The following is an 18,360-nucleotide window of genomic DNA, read 5'->3' as shown; positions in this document are numbered from 1 at the left end:
GCATGTCACTATAGCAACGCTATTCCAGTTATGCTACCCCATTGGCCAGTCGGCGTTTAAGGTCAAAAAGAACATTGTCGTCCAGCCACTCAGCTCTGGCGTCCGTGCCCACGATTTCCAAATCGGGTGAACGTCAATTGGCCTCGAACAATGCAAGGCAAGCTGTGCGAGCCGCAGTCACGAATCTCATTTGTTTGGTTGGATTAGAGCCGTGCTGACCATAAATGATCAGTCCAGAGCTATGGGATGAAGGAAAATGGTTAGCGGTGGGGCAGACTTGCATGTGCCCGGGGGCCAACCGTCGAGCTTAAACACGCGCATGTGCGCTGGGTACCCTGTCGGCGTCTCCCTTCCCACGGGGATCTCGGCCCACTCGAGGCCAACGCGTGCAACCTGCCCCGGTCAAACGAGGCGTCGCGCGGATGCAAGGCGAAGCGACGTTGAGGACAAGAATAACGAATAGCAAGGATAACGAATAACGAACGGAACCGCCTTTGGTTTGGTTGCTTGGATTACAGCCCTTTTGACCAATAATGGTCAGGTTAGGGCCATGGGATGAAGGAAAGTAGTCAAAGATGGGGCAGTCTTGCATGCGCCTCAGCGGCCAAGCACCGGGCTTCAGTCGCGTATGCGCGCTGTGTACCCGTTCGGGGTCCCCCTCCCACAAGACCCCCGGCCCACTCGTAAATCGACGCACGTAGTCTCCCCGGGTAACCAGGGAGTTCTAGGTCGCGGGGCGAAGAAATTAAAAATATCGTCGGGTGAGCCGCGTTTCGTGCGACATAGCATAAGAAGTTGGGGATGTTTTCTTCACTTGCTAGTTATTTCGGAAATGCGACTTATAATCGAATAACTTAGGCATAACTTTCTAACCGAGCATGTGAATACAAATAAACATCCTAAACCCAAGGATGAATATGCAGGAGCGCCACGAGAAGGGCCAAAAATCGAGCACATAACGATATTTGCCGCAGCGAACACTTTCAGCACTACCACTGTCATTTCTTGACGAGTTTAAAGCGCTATGATTAAGTGTCAGGGTGACGATTTCGTACGGCTAGCTTGGAAGCACCTCAACATCATGCAAACTCCCAGGATGCACCCAAACAATGACGCATTGAGAAGCATAGTTACTTAATAGAGAGACTGTGGGGTCTGAAGTCTTTTTTCCACTTTAAAGTGTGCCGATAGCTATAAGTCAACAGAGTTAAGTAGATTCACCGCCTTCTACCGCCACCACCAACGTTACGATATTCGCGTTATGACGTCGTTATGACGTCGTTATGACGCGTTATGACGTTCCCTGAGTGGCATTCCAACTTCGGCGTTGTATACAAGTCATGGTTTTTGCGTTTTGTCATTCACTGTTCAGTGTTTAGTTTGATTCCCAACGGTACACACCCTTTCTGCGTGCGAGAGGCAGGCTTAGCCATGTAGTCTCAGTAGCGTCGTAAAAGCCAATGACATGCAACCAAGCATTGTAAGGCTGGAGAGCTACAAAATGCAACTTTCTGCTGGTTTCGTTGCATGTAGGTTGGCAATGGCTAGTTAGTCAAGTTGTGTCGTGCCTGACTTTGATGGTATCTAGCAGGCAACTTAAACCCATTTTGCCATATCTCCTCTGAAATATTAATGAAAAGGTCCATTAGTGTCTAGAAAAAAGATGAACGTGTACCTTGTAAATTCACATCCATCAATGCCTAGCCCTTCTCAATGCGCATAGTACGATAGCTTACCGATTGGAAAATAGGGACTTGGAAACGAAGTGTCTGAAATCCGAGGAATTTTTGAGGGGAGCGTTAATTTCCAGAGGGCACCACAGCGAAGCGTGGCACCGCCCTTCGCGGAATCCTGGCGGCGCCACAGTGGTACGCCGAAAATATGTGGCGTTTTCTTTACCGCTTACACTGTGGCTGTGGGACACCCATGGCTCTACCAGGTCCCTGCGCGGTGCGAGGCTGACTGGGAATACGCGCTTGAAGTTTACATTTATTCACAGCTATCTGAAAATACTGTGGTGTTGTGACTCACTTTGCCAGCACAGTATGCGGCACCCGGGTTAGAGGCACCACTTTTGGACCGTTTCGACCCGCACATTGCGGGCCTGCGGGCTCAAAGTAGCACCTCTGCTGATATGAGTGACATCAGTACAGATGGACGTTTGTGATTGGCACAGCGGGTGGCAAGAGCCAGTTACCGAGAACAGCATTGGTTGAAGCTTGAACCAATGCATCACCATAGATCATATGATGCTACATTTCCCAAAGCCAAAGCGCACTTCAGAAAGAGTCACCGTGCCAAACGCCATATGGGATAAATCAAAACCATGTTATAGGTTTCGTTAAACCCGCGATATAATAGCCTCATGTCTGCACATCTTTTCTCTAAAAAAGTGTTTCAGGCTTTCACAGCACTGATTACACAAATATTTTGACACATTAGCCTTCTCAAGCATATCAGAAGACACACGTTAGAAAAAGCGTGGCAAATAACACGCATTACTTTCATAGTGGTAAGCAGGGGTCCAATGAGATTTCGCTTTGCAGGAGCGGATACTTCGAATAGAAATTCTGAACTATTTAGCAGGATCTCTAGAAGCCTGGTATCACCGATCGAATCGGACACGTCCGGTCTGGCAAAAAGTAGAGAATACAAAAAGGTGGCATGCTTCCTTTAAATCTCAGACGGGTGGGCCGCACGAATTACCGACATGGACTTTGTTCCTTTGATGCTTTCAGACAGTTCAACATGAGAATGGGAATGTGATAAGTGCTTTTATGCGTGTTGCGTGCTTTATACAATCACACCGCCTGTTGTTTGTATACTTTTACCACGCAAACAACAACCGGTATGCCTGTAGTTGTATGGTGAAATCGCTTGCAATTGTGAATGCGGAATGTTTACTTAATGCCTTTTGCATGTGTGCATTATGCATGTTGTATATTCGGGTGTTTTTAATTCTTAACTAGCCATGCACTGCGTCGTAATAATGCTGACAATTGTTTCCTGTATGATCCCTTGGATGATGGTGACGTGTAAAAACTGTGGTCGCTGTTCCCTCAATAAAGAAAAACGGCCCCCAAAAAGTGGGGCTGGCAGATGATTCTGAGTTTGCTGCTCATAATCGCTATGAGAGATACGTGTAGCCAAAATATTTGTGCATTCTTCTCTCTCCGCGCTCTCCTAGCTATTCCATGAGGAATAAGGCTATCGGAGCCATCGTCTGTACACATAATGCCCGCTGCAATGGACATTTGTCAAAATATTTACTCTTTGAGAGCTTGTAGGTACCGGTGTGCCTGTTGTTTGTGTTTATATTCCTAAGTAAGAAACTATAAAAAGAAATGCTGTACATTGGACGTTTCAATGCTTACCTGTATTCCACATAGTGATCATTCCGTTGAATACGACAGCATGTCGGTTTCCTTGCTAATAGACAGGAGTGTGTGCTGTATGGTATATATATATATACATATATTCGTATAAAATATATATATATATATATATATATATATATATATATATATATATATATAGGGGTGCAGAATCAAGCTGCTCAATAACTTGTACATCTGTATACGCCGTGGAAGTAAACTCTTTAATTTTTTCTTGTCGACCGGTCTCTCCCAACCACGAGATTTACCACTGCGGAACGTCTCGCGCGCACTTGCGTCGCATCAAACTTGCTTGCTCCAGCAACACTCAGTTCAACCCAGACACAACCCAACGCAAAATGAAGATAGACGGGCAGGTGCATCCTGCCAAATGGTGTACAGACCGGCGCTCGCGTGCCTACTTCGCTAAGCGGTGAAATCAAATCCTTAAAAGTTCAAGGAGGGGCCAGTTTTATCGTGGGGACAACTTGTGCTGGTGTACTGCAGGTGTATTTGCCGTTATGTGTATGATTTTCAGGCGCTTTCACTGCTCGGTCGCTGAGTTCCACGTTTGAAAGCGGTAGGAGATTGCATTGACGTGCTGAAGGACAGGATCAAATGCCTGTCAGGTGAGACAGGGAGATATGTTTCCGGGCCAATGTTTACCATGCAGCAGCGTGGGATGCCTTACCAATGAGACGAACGTGGGCAGTGATACCCCCCCCCCCCTCCCCCCACACACACCCTTTTTCCTCTTGAAACCCCTGTGGCGAAAGGTTGTTATAAATTTATGTGCACCTCAATAACTTAAGGATCCATTTCCGCGTACAAAAATGACTTTTCATTATTAAGTCATTTTTGCTACTAGTGCGTGATTGCATGAATAGCATACCACGCGAATAAAGAAGGTTAGTACATATATTGCCCTTTCAAGGGCTGAAAAGTTTCACGCCATATTATGTCAGCCAGAGTACGTGTGTGCGTTAATCTAACCTAAAAGAATCAAGCACTCTTAGGTTCACAATTTGCGTGGCCGACGCCACTTTCTACGGCGCCAGAAATCGAGGGACAGCCCAAAGATATCAACATCTTGCAAAACGTTGTCGAATGCAACCCGCTGTCGTTGAAATATGGCTTGGGTCGCGACGCAATTTGCATTAAGGTTCGCTCCCTATCATTTCCTCTATTTTCCACTCGTTTGTTTGCCATTGTCTGTCCGATCTCTGTAATAGACCAACTTTGGCTCAAATGTTACGATTTCATATTTTGGCTAGGTCGCGTTGCCACCGATCGACCGTCCAGCCGCAGCCACCGCGTACTTAAAGTCAAGCGGCCGGGTGCTTTTGCTGCGTTTTGCCTGGCGGTCGGCAGTAATCTCTTCAGATTTCGTGCATTCATTCGCCCAGCGAAAAGGTGAGTCACAGAGGAGATCAAATGCATTAAAGCAGCCCTCTGCGACGATTTGAGTTGGTTTTGAGTTGAGTTGAGTTTTTACGAGTTTTCGACGAGTTGAGTTTTGAGTGACGAGTAGTTGGTAAATGGCCTGGTGAGGGGACCAATGAAAATCGAGCGAAGCCCTCTGCTGCAGGACAAAATCAGCGCACAGCGCTCTTAAAAGGCGCGTTTTTGAATCTCCGCCGAGTGCGAACGTCCAAAAGCATTGCAGCAGCCTCCATACGTGGCAGCGATAAAATAGAAAAGTTTGCCACTGGCAGTGGCAGCCAGAACAGCGTCCTTGAAGTTTTGAAATGCGTAAGAAAATTCCGATCCAGTAATCGTGTGAGGAGCAGCCTTTAAAGGTTGAGCGTTGTGTTGATTTCAACTCATACTCTCGCATATGGTGCTGTCCATGGTTGTATTTTATGTACTCCTACCATTATGGTGTCACTTTCTCGACACCAATATAGAGTTATTCAGGGTTCAACAACAATATCTCTCCAGAAAACGCACATGAACAGGGCAGACGGGGAGCAAATAGCCATGGTCCGATTTGTTGTCAGAGCAGCTCTAACGTGATTCGTCCCACGCTGGTGCATGGAAATAATCAGTCGGCTACAGGAGTTCCCTCGTTCACACTCATGTTTCTCTCCGCTGATGCCAGCCGGTTTCGGTGAGGTGTAGTGGCTCAGCCGCTGATGAGCCGTCTGCCCTCCGAGAGCCTGGACGTCAGCCGACAGTGGCACGTCAGCCGCTGATGATCCTTCTAGCCTCCGAGAGCCTGAGCGTCAGCCGACGGTGGCACGTCAGCCGCTGATGGGCCGTCTGCCCTCCGAGAACCTGGACGTCGGCCGACAGAGCCACGTCAGCCGCTGATGAGCCGTATGCCCTCCGAGAGCCTGAGCGTCAGCCGACAGTGGCACGTCAACTGCTGATGAGCCGTATGCCCTCCGAGAGCCTGAGCGTCAGCCGACAGTGGCACGCCAGCCGCTGAGCCGTCTGCCCTCCGAGAGTCTGAGCGTCAGCCGACAGTGGCACGTTTGGTGAGTCGCGAGAGCTCCATGCAGTCGGGCTGCGCAGCGCTCGCCGTTCCGACCCGGCCCCTTCCCGGTACTATCTGTTCCGCCCAACGATCGAGACCAATGCCCGGAGCGTGACGCCGATGGGCCGCGCCCGGCGGGAACGGAGCAGCACACTCGCGACCCGCGTCTGGCCAGTGGAACGGCCATCCCCAGCGCACAGTGCACTGTTACACCAGCCATCTGCCCTGCTGGTCACCTCGCTCCTCAGCGTACGCACTGCACTCATGCACCAGCGACCGCAAATTGCACTGTTGAACCAGCCATCTGCCCTGCTGGTCAGCTCGGTCCTCAGCTTACCCACTGCACTGATGCACCAGCGATCTGCCCTGCTGGTCAGCTCGGTCCTCAGCTTACCCACTGCACTGATGCACCAGCGATCTGCCCTACTCGTCAGCCCGGTCCTTAGCGTACACACAGTGCACTGAAACACAAGCGATCTGCCCTGCTGGTCAGCTCAGTCCTCAGCTTACTGCGCTGATGCACCAGCGATCTGCCCTGCTGGTCAGCTCGGTCCTCAGCTTACTGCGCTGATGCACCAGCGATCTGCCCTGCTGGTCAGCTCGGTCCCTGGCGTATGCCCTGCACTGTTGCACAGCACTGATGCACCAGCAGCAGCGAGTTATCGCATAACTCATTTGCTCTGCCTCTTGAACTATCCCATACATGATCTGTTTTGCACTGCGTCTGTAGTCCCAGTCCTGTAAAGAACAAGTGCAGCGCCTTGAGTTCTGACCCTGACTGGTCTGCTCTACATGTCGACCGCCATCTGTGTGCTCGGACGTTTGACTGGTTAACGACGCCCTGTTGCGCCTGGTCTCTGTCAGCCTGCCATCGATGTGTTCCTCCGTTTGACTGATCTATTACGCTCTGAGATTGGCCCCCTCCTCCCTGTGACTGATCAGCTCCACTCTGCAACTGATCCACTCTGCAACTGATCCACTCTGTAGCTGGTCCGTCCTGTGACTGGTCAGCTCTACTCTGCAACTGATTCACTCTGTAGCTGGTCCGCCCTGTAACTAACCCAATCCGTACCTGGTCCACTCCCTAACTGGTCCGCTCTGTAACTGGTCCACTTTGTAACTGGTCCGCTCTGTAACTAACCCACTCTGTAACTGATCCGTTCTGTAACTAACCCAATCTGTAACTGGTCCGCTCTGTAACTAGTCCGCCCTGTAACTGATCCGCTCTGTAACTGCTCTCCTCTATAACTGGTCCGCCCTGCAACTAGTCCGCTCTGTAACTGGTCCGCCCTGCAACCGGTCCGCTGTGTAACTGCTCCCCTCTGTAACTGGTCCGCCCTGCAACTAGTCCGCTCTGTAACTGGTCCGCCCTGTAACCGGTCCGCTCTGTAACTGCTCCCCTCTGTAACTAGTCCGCCCTGTAACTGGCCCTCCCCGTAACTGGTCCACTGTGTTACTGGTCCGCTCCGTACTGGTCCGTTCCGTAACTGGTCCGCTACACGCTGCAAGACCTGTTAGCTGTGTCCTTTCCATCTGCGCGAGGCGCTTGCGTCTTCCAAACAGTACGCTGTTATGCATGTACTGAAATGTATTCACAGAAGTGCCGGCAAGTGCAAGTGCAATATCGCAGGCTTCGATAAGGGTGACCACGTATGGCGTCGACAGAGAGGCAGCCATTCGACTGGCAACCGAGATTCAGTGAAGGACACGCTTTTACTGAAATGCCATGAGTTTCTTGTCCAAAAATAGCTGACGTTATCCCACACATCAGCACGCCTGGATGATGTGGCCAGTTGAACACGGAAGCCGCAGGAATGCTTAGGATCAACGAACCGACGGCTCAAGGCTCGCTTCCCCCATATTACCGCTAAGACCGTGGATCATGTATTTGTGTCTGGACCGTGGCCGCGTATTCGGTTCGATCGTGGCTCATTGGAACGTTGGAAGAATCCACGATAAATTGTCACGCGGCTTCCCCAGAATATCCGGCAGCTTAGGCTTTTGCGACGTCGGGCCACATCGATCGGGTTTGACTCTGCAAACTGTTCGGGGACGCAATCTCGCGGCTGAATTCCTCGCTGCCAGAGCGCGACCTGTCACGGCGTCAGTCCGGAGCCCGCCGTCAGGGCCGTCAGGACGCCGGCCCGGCCGTCCACGCGCCCCGCTTGGCAGTCGGTCGGCGCCGCGCCCGTCTGCCCAACGATTGTCAAATGCAGTAGCTCGGGGCCTCGTAGTGCTTCTCAGCCGTCTGGCTCATCGGGAGCGTCCAGCCGGATGGACCGAGCTTGAAGTTCCATTGGCTGTTGTTGAGACCTAGCGATGGACCTAACTGAAAACGTTCACCGCTGCTTGTTCTGTTTTTTTTTTCAAGTCGCAGCTGTTGCGGTTTTTGGCTCTGCAGGCGCATGACCAGTTGCCTGCTTGCTGTTGTCATATTTCTGTGCAGCAAGACAGTGAAAAGTTCGCAGGTAGTTTTGTAATCCTGGAAAGGAGAGATAATGACATCACTAACCGAGCTGTTGGGGTCCTAGTGTTAATTTCAAGTTTGACATCACCTTCATTTTCTTTTTCCTTGTTCATGGATCGTCAACGCTACTATGCAGAAATCCGTCAGTTTCTAACCTGTTCAGTTATCTTTCATCTAGCACAAAATTGGCATTGTTTATAGTGCTCAATATTTTGAAGGCCAACTACAAGGTATTGTTTAAAGTTAGTGTTACACACCGCATACACACGCATGTTCTGACACGCGCCCGGGTGGCCGGTTGAATACCCCTCGCTCGGTTGGGGGTCAGTTTGGCCCCATAGATTAAAGCAACCTAGATAGCTTGACTCACCAAATTCACGGGGTAGGTTATCCTGTATGTGAACTCACTTGTGTCAAGATTTGAGGTTCCTAAGTCATGACCATGGTTTCAAGTAAAGTCAAACCAGTTCAACCTCCAAACTGGTGTACAAGGGGCTCCAGATCTCCTCATGCAAACGACTTGAACGGAGATAGCTGTTGTAAAGCAGAAAGACACTAGCTCCCATTGAAGGTCAGTGACCTTTTGTGGTGTTTGGAAGGTCAAGGTGACCAAAAATGTACCAGGTTGCGTCCATTTTATGGTACGAAAAAAGCGTCAAGGCCTAGGCTTGGCGGTATGCTCCTAAAGCCAAATGTTGACCTGGGCCATTTTAGATCAGTAACCTGCTCTGACCTTAAATAGGTGCATGGAACATGTATGTTGTGGTCTATATTTATACTATATTATTACTATATTCGAAGCGTACACCAGACTCCGCTGTCGAATCAGATTGAACGATTTCCTAGACGTAGTTTTCGCTGACAGCCAAAGCCTGACTTTGACCGGTCATAGGTCAGCGACCTCACATAGAACACCTGATTTAGTGGTCGTTTGAATTAGTTTTTACCTGACAGTGCCACACGGGTATTGGAAATGATTCAGGACGGTCAGTCGGGTCGCCTGTTGATAGATGGATGATCGGTTACCAACACTGAATGCTGCCAACATTGTTTATTTGAGGCGTGCGCGGCTCTAAAGATTATTCTGAGGTACAACCCAGTTGAGATGGTACCTGCATGGGATACAATCAGCAACATCCAACAACCATCATAAACAAAGACGGCGCGTATGCGCAAACACATGACGTAGAGTGGAGCAGCTTTCCGGGGCTTGCTCACATTGCGTACGACGCCGCACCGCAAGCACTTCAGAATGTGTGGCGCGTATAGTGGTGACGGTTTCAGTGGCTCAATTTAATATCTCAAAACTCTCCTGTGGTTTTATCTTTAATTCTTCAGGAACTAAAGAGGTTATTTGTCATATAGCATGATAACAACTGGCATTGTTTTCGCGACGCATTTTTAGCTCCATGTGGGATCAGCATGAAAATTCAACCCTCCGGTGTGTTGCTATGAAATTGTGGCGAAAACCTTAAAATTACCGTGAAGTCTTTAGAACGAGGGTCGTAGAAACTGGCGTAGCTGCCTAGTTGTTAGGACACTGCACTATGGTGAATGACTGAAGTGCTGCAAACCAGCACACCAAAAAGCAAAACCGAGGCTCTAACAAGCAAAATTATGGCGTACCCCAATAACCAAGCCAACCATATAACAGCCAGTTTGCGACTGGGAAAGCTCAGCATTTGTTGCTTGTGTTCCTGAGCGATGCCCAGGCATTCCGTTTCCACGGCGGCGCGGTAGAAACTCCGTGTGGGAGCGAATGGAAGTGCAGCCGGCCAATAAAAACTGCGGATAAGTCAAAGGTGGATTCTGGAATCGGTGTTGAGATTCCGGCCACACGGTATCATACAAAAGATGGGTACTACTCATCAATCACTGTCGTGGCTCAACCATCCGGTGTTTTCCGCGAAGGCAACTGACAGACCTCCTCAACTCAATGACCACGAACTCGTAGCCGACTGACCAGCTTAATTAAGCAAATTAAAGCAGAGTTGTTACAGAGCGCGTCGTTGGGTGGACTCTGGACTCTGCCAAGGGCTATGGACCACCTCAGCTTGTCTGATCTGTGTTCGCATGCTTATTTGGCAACAGAAACAGCGGTGCTGTGCGAGCCTTGTTGAGCCTTGTTGTTGATGCGCGGCCCGTCCCTGCGGACACCTGGTCTGGTGGGGGGGGGGGGGGGGGGGGGGGAGAGCTGCACTGGCGTTACAGCGACACCGGCTGCGAGCACCGCCTTGTGTGTGTCGCGCTTGCCCCGGTGTCACCGGACGGTCCCCTGGCAACTAGCGTGGTACTGGGTACGAGGCTCGGGGCTCGTGGTACTGAGTACGGCTCGAGGTGCTCGAGTGCCGCATTACACATCGAACGCTCTGCCGTGCCAGATGGGGGGAGCCCGGCATTCTCTCTTGGCTGCGTCTATGTGCACTTGCTATTTCACCACCGACTTAGATGCTATAAGCTTTATGGGGAATTAAACCATATTCCCTTCCTGTCTACCAATAACCTTACGTTAAGGACACAAAGGGAATGGTTTCAAGCATTTCCTTTTATTTATGCCAGTGAAAAGCGTGTGGCAGACCCCCCTTGCCCCATATACACAGTGTCATTACTATATTAATGTTATGTGCCCTAGGCATTTATATTGTACAAAAACAAATGTTACCAAATAACGGACCACTTGTGCAAACCAAGACATCATGTGACCGCGCAAGATGTTAAGTCTGGGGACATCCTGAATCTTGCACCAAATGGGTTAGGTGCTATCCCAATTATGGCTCTGCTTAACTATCATGCTTCAACATATGGTCTATCACCAAATTTATACTTCTTGGCACCCACCGACAAAATTTTTCAGAGCTTTAACACAAAAATGCTCCTATCATTTGCGTATTCAACTCATGTAGTACATTCGGCACTGTCTTGCTTCATTTGTGGCGCTGCCCGCCAGGTGAGTGAGGTTTAACGCGCTCGGGTAGGGGATCGGGGTCAAAGTGACCCCCCCGAATGTTTTTCAAGAGTGGCTTCTGAACGGCGCGGCGTAGCCCCGCCAAATTGTGCATAGCTGTGGAATATTGAATAGCGGATCGTTTGGTATAAAAAATTTAGATGTACCTTATCAGGTCGCTGATCTATGGCAGGTCAAATCAGGCCATGGTTTAAGGGAAGGCAATTTCTAGGGAATCCTTCAATCTGATCCATTAACGGAGTGTTAGACGAAGCCATACATCTCTGAAATGCTTTCTTAGGCAAAACAACCGTGGAATGAGCAAATGGCATTGACCTAAGGTCAGATATGAAGGTCAGACCAAGGTCAAAACCAACCTGTTGTGTTGCTCTAGGGCTTGTTGTATGTGATAGTTTCTGGTGCTCATTTCGAATTTATTGATGGCCGGAACCGCATTATACATCTTCCATGGACTTCTTAGAGATCAGAGCAGGTCATTGGCCTGAAATAACCCAGTTCAACATTTTATTTTCAGGAACATACTGCCTAACGTAATCTTTGTTGCTTATTCAAATGCCGTCCTCAAAGCAACCTTGTATGATTTTGGTCACTATGGCGTTCAATAGGTCAAACAAGGTCACTGACCTTAGATGAGCATGTGAACTTTTGCTTAGAAACGGTTATCTAGGTTCTGGGGGCACTTTGAAGACCAGCTTGGAATTTAACCTTGTTTGACATTATTTGACACGAAGTTCATAACTTAGAAACCTGAAACTTTGCCCTAAGCGAGTTCACGTAAATATCGACGCAGCCTGTAAATGTGGTGTCTCTAGCTTTCTTAGTTTCTGAGATCTTATGGGGTCAAATTGACCCCTCCACCCGAGCGAAGGGTATGCAGCCGGCCACCCGGGCGCGAGTTAAACTCGGAAATCTCACTGGACATCAAACACGTTGCCTTATATGCTGATTATATCCCCAAAAGTTAAATATACCAATAATAAAATGCAGTTTTGTTCATGTTCTGTCTAAAAAATTCAAGTCTGGCCAATTTCCCGTGTCTTTAAAACATAAAAAGTTCATTTCACAATGATGCTGTTTCCATACTGAGACCTCATTTTAGAACTTGACTGTCAGGTACGAATTGTAGGGAGCTGAACATCTTCACACGAAGAAAGAGGAAATGTTCAAAATCTAGATGTTTTGAGCCCCATACCCTATTCACAGTCATTCACATTGCACGTATTACTGGGCCGGCAAATGTGTAAACTTGGGTAAGCCTTACCTGCATGCATCCGCCAATGTATGTACCCAGATTTTACTCACACTTCTCACACTCACACTTTTTTCTCTCTTTTCTCTTTTTTCTCTTTTTTCTCTTTTTTTCTCTTTCTCACACTCACACTTCTCACACTCACACTCACACACCCCACCAAATATTACATTCAAATTAACCTACACTTACCAGCTCTTCACAACCCTTCCGGAAACACACACCGTAGCACGAGCCCAGATGATATTGGCCATGTTTGATGCCGTGATGGCTCATTTGAAAGCAAACCGCGCTATGCTCGCAATCATAAAGTTGGTGCACAACGATGATAATGACTTCACTAGTTCTTCAATCACCATACCTGCAACATTCCCTTTTTATCAATCCCAAATATATTTTAAATTGCATCAATGGATTGACTCACTTGCTTCATTCCTTCAATAAACAAATCTGTTGCACAAACTCGGCTAGGCGCTACCGTGATGTCATATAAGGTGCATATGGTGCGTTTACGCCCTCAGTGCGCGGTCAGTTTTTTACGCTTAGGAGACTGCACAGTGAGGACGAGGGGCATACAAAAATAGGGAGACTCTGGAGTGTGCTTACAAATCGCCCACAAGCTGTCTGCCAACACGACAGTGCTGGAAAGCTCTAGACCACTAAAATGCATTTCTCTCTTTCAGTGTTCCAATGGGTGCAATTGCATCGCACTCAACATTTTGTGAAAAGATGTTTATAGAACTTTGAACAAGGTGAGCGTTTCAGTCATTTTTCATGATGGACAAGCGCTGATATAAGTCTCCCACGCTCGTAGGCGAGTGGACGCTTTTTTGACATTTGACTTGGATGGTCCACGGCCGGTGGCAGCGGTCGTTTAAAAGAAGAGAGGTCAGAGAATCGGGTGGACCACGCCGAGCGTCACGGCACGTTTTTTTCAGAGTTCTGCCGAAGGATGGGAATTTTACGATAGGATGGTAGGGTCATTCACAACAAGCCTGCTTTGCGTGGGATCTGATTTTAACTGAATCCGATCAAAAGCTTTTGAAGAGAATTATGCCATCTTAGGGGGCCGGAGCTCTGAACGGCTTCCGTTCGGCACTGAGGTCCATGACTGGCAGAGCCCTTCTTCTATAACCTTCTTAAGAACCGATTCATTGTCTTTTACCGTTTGTTTCATTTCCCGTCGATGTGTCCCCTTGCCTTTAATGTCTGGGGATCCCGACCAACACAAAAAGCATTCTGACATGCAGGGTCCCATCCTGTCCCTCTTCAGCAAATGTCCCCCTGGCCGACTCGAGGCTCCTCGCCGACACGGGCTTCCGCGTTATAGCATTATGGGTCTCTGAACGCCACCGGTAGCCACCTTGTTGCACGGGCCCCGACCAACGCAGGAGACGTTCAGTAACAACCGCGCACATCAGCCTTGTCACTGCTTCGTAAATAGGCCTCCAGAGCCCAAGCCGACACAGGGCCATCTGTTCAGCATTGGTGGTCTCTGACCCAGATAGAGGCCCTCGTCGTCCCGAAGGCCTCAGTATTTGCACGAGGTCCTTGTCTGACCTTTGATGGCTCGGCCTGCTCTGAGGGCCGGGGTCGTCCCCCGGCCAGTCATTCAAGCACCAGAATCGGCCCCTTGATCGTCTGTCCCGAGGGGTTCGAAGGCCCAAGGGCTTAGCGGGGTGCAGGTCCCCAATGACCCCTGGCTTGTCCCTAGGCGTGCAGATACGTACTTAAAATATTATGGACACACACACTCAAACGTGTGTTAAGCAGCTCGCACTGAGTACACGACTTCTGGGCGAATGGCGGAGGTGGATGTCAAAACACGCGCAATGGATGCTCTACGTGCTATCAAAAATTTGGGCGCGATTGCACGGCACGACGGAGATGTATTCTCAGAAAACTTAATAGTGGTAGTATCTGCCTACATCTATCATCATCTACATCAGAGCGATGATAAATGGATACATAGTAGGAACTCTGGGGAGGGGATGTGTCAGAAACTAACGGTTTTGATTAAAAAGGGAGAGGTCCTGACGTGGCCCCACAGCTGGAGCCCGGCTATACCACACTGCCTACAAGGCATCAGCTCTGTCTACGACCACGGTCACGCAGCACAAGGCAGCGACTTAAGACAGGATGCCGCCGTTTTTAGCGCAGGAAAGTAGCCCGTGAGCCACGCGTTTGCCTGAGATAGCAGCACGATATATCAAAGCGCTGAATTGTGTCATGCCTTAAGATATTTCCATGAAGTTTTCCTGTTTACTAAACAGCCTTACAAGGATATGATCGTGTTCATGCGATTTCATGGACATTTCAATAGCCAAGCTGCGCATGTATTATTAAGCATAGGCTGATTATATGAAGAAACTCTTCATAGACCTTTCATCAGTCTAAACCTTTAGTTTATCCAAGGTCTAGGTGAATGCCAGACCTGGCAACCAGCAGTGTGGATCGGTGAAGGGTATTGAATGCTGGCTGCGCCATTATTGTTTACATCGGTGCTGTGTGTGGAGCAAGACAGGCTTTGAGGATCACTTTTTTCAATGATCATTCGCGGTAAATAATGTCTAGGCATGTACGCTCTGTAAGCAACACATACCGATAAATATGGCCGCGGCTGGGATATTGGAATTTATTTTGCCGTGTTTGCGTCAGATATGTCCATGAATGCTTTTAAAAAGTTTTGAGAAGTTTCGGAATGTATATATGTGGCATCATACCTACCCATACAAGCGTGATCTTTCATAAAGCCAACCAACCGCAATTTAACCAAAATGACGTTTTAACAAACAGGTTCTTACTAATCTTCAAAACATTTCGAGCCAAAAATTACGGACAAAAAGCGTATCTTCATCGCGAAACGGCTAATATGGGTGATGGTGACAGAAACTGTCGCCACCTGCTCCCACTCGCATGTGGCAAGGACACAGATACTCCGAGAGGAGAGAACCAAAGACGTATTTGCGGTCCGTCGACGACGTAGAGTAAGACCGCACTGAAATGGTTCCACTGGAGGGAACAAGCGCCTCAGCCTTTTAAATCAGTGTTCCCGAGGAGCGAACGAAATTTCAACACCCCAAACGATACTTCACCATTATCAAATGGACGTGGATGAGCAGTGAACTATTGTGAAGACCCATCGCTGGCGAGCAAATAACGCACTTTTCAACAGTGATAAGGTTATTTGCGGGAATGAAAATGTTGGCTCCATGATAACATTTATTTTTAGCTGATAACATCCACTTCACTTTCAGTGCACCATCAAAACCTGCAGAGACGTATGCGGGTACAATAATGGACACAGAAACAGTTGCAACTGATACTGATTACCAAACCAGCAGCTTTTGGTCAATCTAATGGCAAACACGATGCAACTATTCCACGGACATGTGTGATTCTATATTTTTATTTGATCATATGTCTGCATGTTTGACAGCCCCGGGCTACATAATCCTTTAAATCCGTACTAGCGGTGTCAATCCGGTAAGAACACGTGTGTGTTCGATGTGACACATGTATCTTATTTGGGAAGAGTGGACCAGCGGGTATACTTAATACATTGCAACAAAAAGTGTAGCGAATGACGCCTTCCTAATTAAAAACAGATACATTTACTTACAGGACCCTGCGTTCAGAGTATAATACTGCTTACGTCTTTTGGCTGTCACTGCCTGTCCGCGACCAGTTGTTGCTGGTCATAGTAAGCTGCTCCACTCGAATCTACCGCTTTGCCAGACAAAAAATGCCGACAATAAGTACGCCTCACAATGGAGACTAGAAGAACTAGACACTAGTCTAGGAGGCATCGCAAACTGTTTCTTTCGGATATTCTTAAACAGCGTTTTCTGTTTGCCGCTGCAATGTGTTTTCGTTTAATTTTTACGTTTAAGGGAAGTTCAAAGCTAAGTGGTATGCACCACGCCATCACGAAAAGAATGGCAGGCTGTGTGAAGCGAGTCAGCCTATACGTTACTATGTTCTACCCCCTGTTGCATTTGTAAAGCTTCAGCTTTGCACCCGTAAAATGAAGTGCCCAGTTCAGTCTAGCTTTTTCCTCAGAACTCTAGAAAATCCAGCATCAGTGGTATCTCACTTAAGCCTCTCACTGCTGCGCCTGTTGCGCTGTCCCTGTCGCTGACTTGAGCCAGGGTCGCACCCCCTCCAGGGAAGGGCGGGGTCGTCGCTGCTGCCACCTGGTGTCGGTCGCCGTGTGCCGGCCGTCGTCCGTCGGTGTGTCCGGCAGTGAGGCGCGGCACCGAGTGCAGTGCGCGGGCCGGCCCGTCCCGGCAGGCTGCCAGCTCGGCCGTCGGTGGTGGGGGCCGCTGCTGTCGGGCCGCCCGCCGGTCCGTCCCCCGGCCTGTCGGTCTGATGACGCCGCTCCGGCTCTGGCTGCAGACGGCGGTGCTCGGATGGGTCTTCTGGTCAGGTCAGTCGCTGGGCTGATCGCCACATGCCTCGAGGCGCAGATCCAGATGGGCCGAAATGGGCTTGTGCACAGCGGCTCCAAACCTTCAGCAGCTGTAGGCAATGAAATATTCTATCATTTGGTATCTAAAACTTGGCGTACCCCGTAAGGTCGCTGACCAAAAGGTCACAGGTCAAGGTCAGGTCATGACTCGGGGAAGGAAATTCTCAGGGCATCGTTCAATGTAATGTGGCAACGGATACTTAGATGAAGTCATGCAACTTTGAGATGACTTTTGAACAATTCTATTATTTATCAGGATTGAGGATTACGACTAATTTTAATGACCTTGGGTCAGTCATGAAGGTCAGATTAACGTCGACACTAAACCGCTTTATTGGTAGCAAACTTGGTCTATCATTTGCCGCTCATTTTGAATTCCTGGATCACAAAAATGTCAAGCCATTTCGTAGTTGACTTCAAGAAGGTCGACAGAGGTCACTAAATGGCCTACATCACCCTTTTATTTTGAGGAGCACGCCTTCTAGGCCAGTGCTTGGCGCTGATTCTTAATTAAGATATCAAAATAATCCCGACGGTTTTCGGCTATTTTTACGCCCAACGTACAAGCGGTCATTAGAGCCCAATGAATACCAGTACCATTTTACTTATAAGATATATCTAGGTTAAATTTGGTTATGTGAGATCTGAGAACACTACGGACGCCGATCTGGAGTTTGACCTTGTTTTATTTGGGCTGGAAATCACGGCCTAGGGGCTTAACACTTGATAGGAGTGAGTTCTCATAAAGCCCTACATACCCTGCGAATTTGGCGTTTCTGCAACCGGGCGCGTCGCATTCAGTTTGGCCGTCCGGGTGCGTGTTTAAGCACACCATCAAGCATGATGTCATTGCCCTGCATTGCGTAAAAAACACCACATGAGAATTTCGCTGTGTATAAAAATCGGAATTCCAAAAAAAAACGCGACTTGCCCCCAGGTATTCTCCAATGCACGGTTATCACCACCTTGTCCCTTCGAAACCCTGGGCGTCGTTTAATTGTATGACAATAATATAGCGTCGAAAAACACCTTGCTACGAGAGGTCCGTTTATCTCTGTAATGCACAAATCGTGTTCCAACGCCCAGAGGTCAAGCCAGTTCAATGATCTTGCTTGGCCTGACATGACGCGTTAGGGCTACAGCTGTCATCCAGTAATGCAGGTATGCTGGACATTATGAAATGCACGCAGTTTTGACCATTCGAACTAATAGTCTTAAGGTATGTCATTTCCGTGGATATAGGGGGAAAACAGATAAACAAGGTCGGAAGGGTGCCAGGATGCGAACGGAACACCATTACTGGCACGCAGATGGGGTCAAGCGATGCCTCGGGTTGCACAGAACCAGTTAAGTTC

The 18,360-nt window shown here is 48.7% G+C and overlaps 1 protein-coding gene across 1 annotated transcript in view; it reads left to right on the top strand.

Annotated features, from left to right (window-relative positions):
- The window catches only part of LOC119094423 (uncharacterized protein K02A2.6-like), a 31,255-nt gene extending 25,568 nt beyond the window's left edge, over positions 1-5,687 (top strand). The window contains exon 3 of the mRNA XM_037217484.1: positions 5,582-5,687. Within this exon, the coding sequence (XP_037073379.1) occupies positions 5,582-5,687 (106 nt within the window). The remainder of the gene's footprint in view (positions 1-5,581) is intronic.
- Positions 5,688-18,360: the final 12,673 nt, after the last annotated feature.

The sequence above is a fragment of the Pollicipes pollicipes genome, unplaced genomic scaffold, assembly GCF_011947565.3.
Source record: "Pollicipes pollicipes isolate AB1234 unplaced genomic scaffold, Ppol_2.1 Scaffold_4002;HRSCAF=4701_pilon_pilon_pilon, whole genome shotgun sequence".
In the NCBI taxonomy this organism is placed as follows: domain Eukaryota; kingdom Metazoa; phylum Arthropoda; class Thecostraca; order Pollicipedomorpha; family Pollicipedidae; genus Pollicipes; species Pollicipes pollicipes.
The sequence above is the reverse complement of the archived record's forward strand: the minus strand, read 5'-3'. Positions and strand labels throughout refer to the sequence as shown.